This window comes from Pygoscelis adeliae, unplaced genomic scaffold (assembly GCF_000699105.1).
Source record: "Pygoscelis adeliae isolate BGI_AS28 unplaced genomic scaffold, ASM69910v1 Scaffold111, whole genome shotgun sequence".
NCBI classification, from domain to species: domain Eukaryota; kingdom Metazoa; phylum Chordata; class Aves; order Sphenisciformes; family Spheniscidae; genus Pygoscelis; species Pygoscelis adeliae.
In genome coordinates this window covers 3,894,882-3,904,173 of record NW_008824542.1, presented here as the reverse complement: position 1 = coordinate 3,904,173, position 9,292 = coordinate 3,894,882, and the positions used below count along the sequence as shown (strand labels likewise).

Sequence of the window (9,292 nt, the reverse complement as noted above, 5' to 3'; positions counted from 1 at the left end):
ATTATTATTATTATTATTATTATTTTCCCTTCCTTTTCTGTCCTATTAAAGTGTCTTTATCTCAACCCACAAATTTTACTTTTTTTTTTTTTTTTTGATTCTCTCCCCCATCCCACTGGGGAGGGGAGTGAGCAAACAGCTCTGTGGTGTTTAGGTGCGTGCCAGGTTAAACCAAAACAGTTAGTAAAGATTAATGTTACTTACATATACTATTTTATAACACAAAATTATTTTTCTTTTTGGAAAAATTAAGTAACTTATGTAGAGGATATGTTGATGCATTCTTTTATTACATTCATTCCATTAGGCACAAATATCATCAAGGTACTATATTATCTATCAATATATTATCTATATATTTCTATATATTATATAGACACTATATTATCAAAGAATCATACTCTGAGCATGTACCCTTAAAATCATCTATAAGCAGGGATAGAATTACTTAAGTCTGCTCTGAGATTCCAGGGGTTTTGTACCAGTTGAGGCTCAGTCCAAAGTGGTGGCAGAAGTTATGGAAAAAAAAAAAAAAAATCCTATTTAGAAAGCACTATAAAGCAAAGTGCCTGTTTAGAGACAGCATGTGTGTTCTCTCTCTCATGGAAAAGCTGAGTGTGACAGTGCTGCTAGATATCTCTTTGCTTGTCTTGTTTTAGATGGTATCAGCAATCCCAAACACCTATTTGGTATTTTGACAGTGGTTTCTCTTTTTCTTGCTATGACAGACCTTACATCAATCACACTGCTTTAATGGATTCTCTGATGGATTATTGAAAAACCTTTTCAGAATTAAAAATAAACAATTAACAGCAGGATCCTACAAGGACCCTTCAGATATTCCTAATTCTCTCTCTGATTCACTTAGATGCCTAATTCGGCTTTGTGAAATCCATTCAAGGAACTGCATTACTAATGCCAATGTACTGAAGAGCTCTATATTTCAGTATTTATGTCCCATGAGTCTGAGCCTAAAGATCTAAAGGAGTCTGGTGAAAGATGAGAAGCTAAATTAAACCTCCAAAACATGTGTTTTCTTTTATCCATGTCCCAGTCCTATGAAGTGACATAGAAAAGAGCACAGAAATAAAGTAATAAGGAATTACAGAAATGAAGCATAATAAGCCTAGAAGCAGGAGAATTGAAATTTTCTTTTTTTGCTAGTTCCCACATGAACTCACAATGATATGTTGTAAAAAAGCTACTAGGAAATAACTTGCTTTTTCCAGTACTTGTTTTTCCCACTAATCCACACAAAACAGAAGCAATCTTGGAAACAGATCATTTAGTCTTGCTCTGCTTTCTTAGTTACATTATCAAAAACATACTTAAGACAGAAAGTGTAAGAAGGCATTGACCTCATAAACGCAAAGCAACTACCAGGCCAGTCAAGACATGATGAAATTAAGCTGAGTTTCCAAACACATAACAGAAATCCTCTCATAAGTACTTGTTGCTCAAAGAGTACATATAACACCACAAACAGCAGAAAAATAAGGAGATGAAAAAAATGAGTAAGCACCCAAGAAAAAAGAAAGTGAGGACAGTTTTTTAGTGGGATGACCTGAAAGAAATTTGAAGAGGGGATTATGTATAATGCCTTTGCTTCGTCGTTTGGCTCAGAAAAGTGATCAATTTAAATTTAATTTATAAGGGTGATGCTTATATAATTTTTTTCTTGAATACCTTTCCTCTTGACGATCAACTTATCTGATATATTTACATATACATCACCTGGTTATTCCCTGGTGTGATAAAACAGTAGGTATTTACAGGAAACTGAATAAAAAATACTTTGTGCTCATGTAAGACCACTCCAATGTTCTTTCCCACTTAACTAGTCACTATTCTTAAATTAACCTGGATGGCTTCATTACTATGTGAGGTCTATTCTTATGGAGGACTCACAAAAATTCATTCAAGCAGATAGGAGAGAAACAAACTTTAACGCAGGAGGTGACACACTTTTTTATCTTATTTGAACAGATAAAGCTGCTTTTAATATTTACAACATTCATCTTTGTTTCTAAGAGACACCCTATCAACTCAATGCAGTGTCAGGATATAAGTAGAATAACCTGCTGCACAGTGTATACTCATTAGTCAAATGTGACTAGTGCTCCAATCAGTAGTTTCCTGATTAACATCCCTAGTGTTTAAATACTCATAATTAGGCTTCACGATAAACACTTCATTACAATGAATAATGGCACTCGCATTTCTCACTTCTATCATTTCAATTCAGCCTAAAAAGCTACTGATTTGTAACAAAAATCCAACAGATTACCTATTGTAGCTATGCCTGTACAACAGGAGTGCCTGTACAACAGGGGTAAACTCTTTAGAGTATACATGCACAATCATAAAACAAAATATGAAAAAGTTATTATGAAACCTCTGAAATCACAAAAATTAAGTTATTATTCACTTAGTCTGTAGATCTCTATCTTTTCTCCTACGTCTCTGGCTCCACGGCACAGGAACACTTTAGCATACAGTCATGGAATGCAGTACCTCACACATATGCAATGTCGTAAGACAGAAGCCATAGGAAGATAGGAAGATGGGAGATTAAAAGGAAATAAACTACTGTGCAAGTGATAAACTGATGTAATGTTAAGATGTCACTCTGCAGGAAATGTGTATTAGTAAGAACTGTTCCCTTCCTCTTAGAAAATCCAGAAAGAAAGGATGTAAAGATCAAAAAAACCAAAACACTAGACAAAATTTTTAACTAGGCCAGACAGGTTTCCATATATGCAAGAGGGTAGGAATTTCAAAAACTTTTCAGGGCATCAAAGTAGAAATTGCACTAAAGATAAAATTTATGCTCCGAAGGCACTAAGGTGTTTTGGAAAATCCTACCTGATAATACAATTGCTTCATTTTAGACATAGTGCAAATTAATGCTGTTACAGAGCTAATAAACTCCTGCTTCTGGGTAAAAACTGGAAAATATTAAATAAGAAAAATAATAGCCAAGACCTTTCAAATGTAATTTTGATAGAGTGTCCTGGTTCAGCTTCTATCACCCACTCACAATTCAAGGAATCTTTATAGTACCCTGGCCAGCCTGGAGAGAGGATTACTCCACTGGGAGATGAAAAATGCCCACCACATGGAGCTAAAAATGAAACAAAGAGAAAGTTATAACAACACAGACTCATTATATGTAATTCACAATTATCACTTTCAATATAGGACATCTATACCAAAAAAATCTAAAAAATACAGTTGCAGGAAGATGAACAAGGCTTCAAAGCTGACAGACTCTGTGAGGTTCAGAATTAGATTGAGACAAGTTAATTAAAACCTTAAAAAGATAAAATAAACCATTCAATAAGTTCTGACAAAGTTTTTTGCACTGTATTGTTACAGGTTCAATCTATTTCTGTAATAAAGGACATTCAACAAAACATAGTGTTTATAAAGTGTCATTACTTCTGCTTTTAATTGTGAGCAGAGAGATTTAAAAAACTTGTGAAAGTTTCAGTTGAGTATCAAGTTAGAAACTAGTGAATTGTTATTTTAGCTTTGACATGAATCCACTGTCATACCACATACCTTTTGCTTGTCATGTTGGCAGTTCAAGTTCCTCATTCATGAAAAAGACATACTTACCATTCTTAGAGGATTAGTTGATATTTTTTAAGCATTTCACAAACGTATTAAATACTGTAATATATACATCTGCAAGCAGAATTACTAGAAATAACATGTAGTTTTTCTCTCAGAGATAGTGAGTAAATTTAAGCTAGGAAAACTGTATTAAAACATAATTGAAACCAAAGTTGTTGGGAATCATATTTAAAGTTTTTCAATGGCTTAATGACACATTAATTACAGGAATAATCTCCACAGCGGTAGGTATTACAAAGATGAAGAGCATTTCTTTGATAACAATTCTCCTTAAATAGTTGAAGAGAATCTGGTACAGAATAAGGGAAGTTTCCATTAGCTGATCAGTGTTAGATCAGACTAACTAAGACAGTTAGTCACAGGGCAGAAGAGAGATTCTCAGAAGTAATAATCATGTTTGACTGATGCTGATTTTGGCTATGGAGAGTGCTAGTCTATCCCAAAGATAGTATAATCTCACAGGTGGGAAGACTAAGAACAGTGAGACCAATGCTGCTAAAGGACAGATCTTTTAGGTTTAAGTCTTGCAAAGCTCTGTGCAGGTTTTTAATTTCATGCATGAATGCAAACCCATTACATCTGATGGACCTACATGTGTATGTGAAGTCAAGTGCATGTGTCATCAGACTTTTGTGAGATCATCTTCTTCTCAGCAGTATGGATGGGTGAGGAAAAGACCGTGGGAGTGCTTGGCATGTTTTTGTTTATTTGTTTTCAGTAGGAGACTGATATTCCCTGAACAGACAAATTAATCCACAGAATTATCTTGAATTCTAGATGTCTAAGAAATGCAGTAATTCCATCACCAGAAGTATTAGCATTTTTAAAATACATAACAAATCATAATGTTTTTCTAGCAATTTAAAATATCTAGGACATCTTATGAATTTAATACATATTCAGTGTGGTAAATTGAACATATTTTGTTCAGCACAAGTGTAAACATCCTTAAAAGACTGTATCTATCTATCTGTATCTTTCTATATGTGTATTATGCATATATATGAATATACTAAACATACCTATGTAGACAAATATACAAAAGTCTCCTTGATCCACAGGAGACAAGACAGAAAAGCAACTGATCTCTGAATATATTTTCCTCTAGCAGAGTAAGATATATTTTCCTTGAGTTACAATGTTACATATCAAATAACTAATTTCACTTAGTTATTCCTGGGACAAAATAATTTGTAAAATACTTGACTCTAAACTAAACTTTTTCACTCACTGAAGTGTTTGCAAATTGCTGTCCTTTAGTGAATCCAGCTACTTCAGTAAAAACTGTTGCAAGTAGGGACATTCATTAACTTGTTTTTTAAAAATTATTGTTGTTGTTGTTGTTGTTTGGTTGGTTGTTTTTTTTTCAACTAAAATGGATTACCTAGAATCTTAAGTATAGAAGAGGGAGTTAGGAGTAATATTGTAAAAAAAGCTTTTTCACAGTTGCTCTGACTTGCATGAGTAAGCATTACTTGCAACCTTATGAAAAAATCTAATCAAGCTTTCTTTGATGAAAATACAAGGTGATAAGGACCTGATAAGGTGTTAAGCCCTATTGCAGGGAAAAAGAAAGTTAAGAAAAATATAAGAGTATAAGAGTTGATTTTCACTAGGCTACCACAACAGCATAAACATGTAAAGCCTTATTTAGCATAACAGATTATAATTTAGAACCTGTGAAATGTAAGCTATATGTTATTTATTTTCTTCAACAAATATGTTTTCCATGATGGTCAACAAAGCAGCATTTAAAAGAGGAAAGCATTACATACAGCATCCTCTTAAACTGGTGAACACAGTCTCAAATGATGAGCAGCCTACAATTTCTTTATTTTCAGGAATTGCTGACTTTTATGGAAAATGAAATCTGCAGAATGCATTAGCTATTCAATTCAAACTTTACATTAAAACCCGTTTTTCTGTCATAAATCTTTTTGATAAGACCTATTTATAAGTTCTCTATGTGAGGCAAAGAAGAAAACAAGCAACATACATTTCAGTGCCTTACACAAGCAGGCAGAAGCAAAATTCATTGCTTCCCCAAAATGTCAGCCATGAAGAAGTAGGCAGCACCTTTTGTGGACAGTGCTAAATCATACAAAGCAGACAGTAAAACTGAACCATTTACATCACTTTTCCATTACCATCTGTTGTGTGGTACAGATGTGCACTGACGCAACCTGGATGAGAACAAAGATTTATTTGTCAAAGAGTTCTCAATAACACAGTATCAAACACTGGATATCCCTTATTCTAGACAAAGTCCTAATAAAATTACCCATTTTTTCCGTGTTATATAAATAAGAATTGAACTAACTGGGTAAGTGGATTCTTTAGGTTCAGCTTAAGAAGGTTATCAAGCAATAGTCTTATATCTCATTATATCTCCTCATTGAGGAGGAGATGGTTTTCAGGGGACTCAAAACAATTATTTACTCTCTTATAGCTATATTTCCACAAAACGTTCTGGCCATACCAATTCCACTCCTGGAGTGAGGGCACTGTATTCTGGAGAGCAGAACTTTTTAACACTGCTGAGATGTAAAAGGTATCAATGAGCAGATTCTAAGCTGCAAACTGCAGTAGAAAGTGTTAGGATTGGGTGCCTTGGGTTTGAATGAAGAGATACCAGGATTAAACTAAGGATCTTTGTCAGCTTAATCTTCTTTCTTGCACACGACAAGGATGTGTGCCAAGAGTCGGATTTCTTCATCTGTACAAATAGTTAGAGAAGAACATGAACTTCAGAGTGTGTGTGTATATATAAACTTTATTATACAAAATAATCAAGTAGACAATACAATTTCTCCAGTTAGAAGTATGCTTAAATACTTTGTTGGTTCTGATGAATATTGGTGTAAATACATTAGCCTATAGAACTATAAATGTATGATAGAGTTATTGTTCTCGTAAGCCTCTTTGCTTAATTGCTAATTAAGAATTTGATCAAGCCCAAATGAGATTTGGTGAGCTTCTCAGGATCTGAACCCTCAGGGACTAAACATGTTTTCTAAAATAAAATCTTACAGGATTGATTCTTCTTTTTTGGTTTTTGAACATATTTGTTTGCTTTTAGTTTTAGGACACTTTTCCAAACAAATACACCACATGACTCTGGATTTCACCAAGCCTCAAAGTTCATACACAGCTGACATAATTAAGCTGGAAATTTTCCCCTGAATTTCATTTTGTGAAGTGAAGGATATTTCTTTGCCAGGCTCACTAGACACATACACATATTTATTTGCATCATAGGCATCTATATGTAGACAAAGATTTTTATTTTTGCTTCAGGTTTTCTTTTATTGTTGAATAAAGCATCTTAGTAAAGCACTGAAAGTGAGTTATACAATATGTGTATGGATTTTGTAACTATCTGAATGCAACAATTACTTATCATTTATTTCTAACAAGCAAAAACTTTTGGCCTGTTACTAAAACACTTTAATATTCACTTCCAAAGGAAATGAGATCTGTCAGGAGACCTTCTGAAGATGATGAGAGATGAATGGATTGAAAGCAGTCCAGCAGAGAAGGACTTGGGGATATCGGTGGATGAAAAATTGGACATGAGCCGGCAATGTGTGCTTGCAGGCCAGAAAGCCAGTTGTATCCTGGTCTGTGCAAAAAGAAGCATTCGAAGGAGGCCAGCAGTTCGAAGGAGGTTATTTTTTCCCCTCTGCTCTGCTCTTGTGAGAGCCCACCTGGAGTACTGCATCCAGCTATGGGATCCCCAGCACAAGAAGGACGTGGACCTGTTAGAGGAGGTTAGGAGGGCCAAAAAATGATCAGAGGGATGGAACACCTCCTGCGAAGAAAGGATGAGATAGTTGGGTTTGTTCAGCCTACAGAAAAGCAAGCTCCGAGAAGACCTTATTACGGCCTTTCAGTACTTAAAGGGGCCTTACAAGAAAGACAGAGAGAAACTTTTTATCAAGGCCTGTAGTGATCTGACAAGGGATAACAGTTTTAAACTGAGAGTGTAGATTTATATTGGATAGAAAGAAGAAATTTTTTACAATGAGGGTGGTGAAGCACTGGAACAGGTGACCTAGAAAAGTTGTGGATGTCCCATCACTGGAAGTGTTCACAGTCAAGTTGGACAGGGCTTTCAGGAACCTGATTTAGTGGAAGATGTCCCTGCACACGGCAGGGGGGGTTGACTAGATGATCTTTAAAGGTCCCTTCCAACACAAACCATTTTATGATTCTATGAGGACATAACGTTACTGCTGCAAAGATGGAGTCATGTAAATTACTACTGCATGTAGATTTAGTACAAACTTGATCCAGTTGCCAGTGAAGACAAGGGATGGCCTTAAACTGATTTCATAATGAATTGGTAAGGGACTTTGTTTACTAGAAAAAAAAAAAAGAAAAAAAAAAGATAGGAACTTAATTCTGCTTCAGTAGTAATTTATGTATGCATTTACCTAAACAAGCATGTGATCTGAACCATGACCAGACAGCTTTTGAAAACCTCCAAGGAAGGAGACACCACAACCTCCCTGGGCAACCTATGCCAGTGCTTGATCACCCTTACAGTGAAAAAGCATTTCCTGATGTTCAGATGGAACCTCCTGTGTTTCAGTTTTTTCCCATTGCCTCTGGTCCTGTCACTGGACACCACTGAAAAGAGCCTGGCTATGGCTCCATCGTCTTTGCACCCTCCCTTCAGGTATTAATATACATTGATAAGATCCCCCCTCTGAGACTTCCCTTCTTCAAGCTAAACAGTCCCAGCTCTCTCAGCTTTTCCTCATAGAAGAAATGATCCAATCCCTTAATCACTTTTGCTGCCCTTTGTTGGACTCTCTCCTGTATGTCCATGTCTCTCTTGTACTGGGGAGCCCAGGACTGGACAGAAACTCCAGGTGTGGCCTCACCAGTACTCAGGGTAGAGGGGAAAGACCACCACCTTCAATCTGCTGGCAATAATTTCCCTTATGCATACCAGGATACCATTAGCCTTCTTTGCTGCAAGGGCACATGTTTAACTTCGTGTCCAACAGGACCACCAAGGCCTTTTCTGCAAACCTGTTTCCCACCTGTGTGGCCCCTAACATATATTAGTGCATGCGGGAAAGACCACCACCTTCAATCTGCTGGCAATAATTTCCCTTATGCATACCAGGATACCATTAGCCTTCTTTGCTGCAAGGGCACATGTTTAACTTCGTGTCCAACAGGACCACCAAGGCCTTTTCTGCAAACCTGTTTCCCACCTGTGTGGCCCCTAACATATATTAGTGCATGCGGTTGTTTCTCCCCAGGCGCAGGCCTTTGCACTTCCCCTTGCTGAATTTCATGAGGTTCCTGTTCTATTTCTCCAGCCTGTTGAGGTCCCTCTGGATGGCAGCATGACCCTCTGGCATATCAGCCACTGCTCCTGGTTTGGTGTTGTGGCAAACTTCCTGAGGGTAAGCTTTGTCCCATCACCAATATAACTATTTATAGAATCATAGAATCATTAAGCTTGGAAAAGACCGCTAAGATCATTGAGTCCAACCGTCAACCCAACACCACCATGCCCACTAAACCATGTCCCTAAGCGCCTCATCTACACGTCTTTTAAATACCTCCAGGGATGGGGACTCCACCACTTCCCTGGGCAGCCTGGTCCAATGTTTAACCACTCTTTCAGTAAAGA

General features: G+C 36.5%; 1 protein-coding gene across 2 annotated transcripts in view; it reads right to left on the bottom strand.

Annotated features, from left to right (window-relative positions):
• Nucleotides 1–9,292, bottom strand: part of CSMD3 (CUB and Sushi multiple domains 3) — an 803,119-nt gene that overhangs the window by 333,906 nt on the left and 459,921 nt on the right. For both annotated transcript variants that reach the window (XM_009321682.1, XM_009321683.1), the window contains one exon: nt 2,986–3,124. In XM_009321682.1, the coding sequence (XP_009319957.1) occupies nt 2,986–3,124 (139 nt within the window). The remainder of the gene's footprint in view (nt 1–2,985; nt 3,125–9,292) is intronic.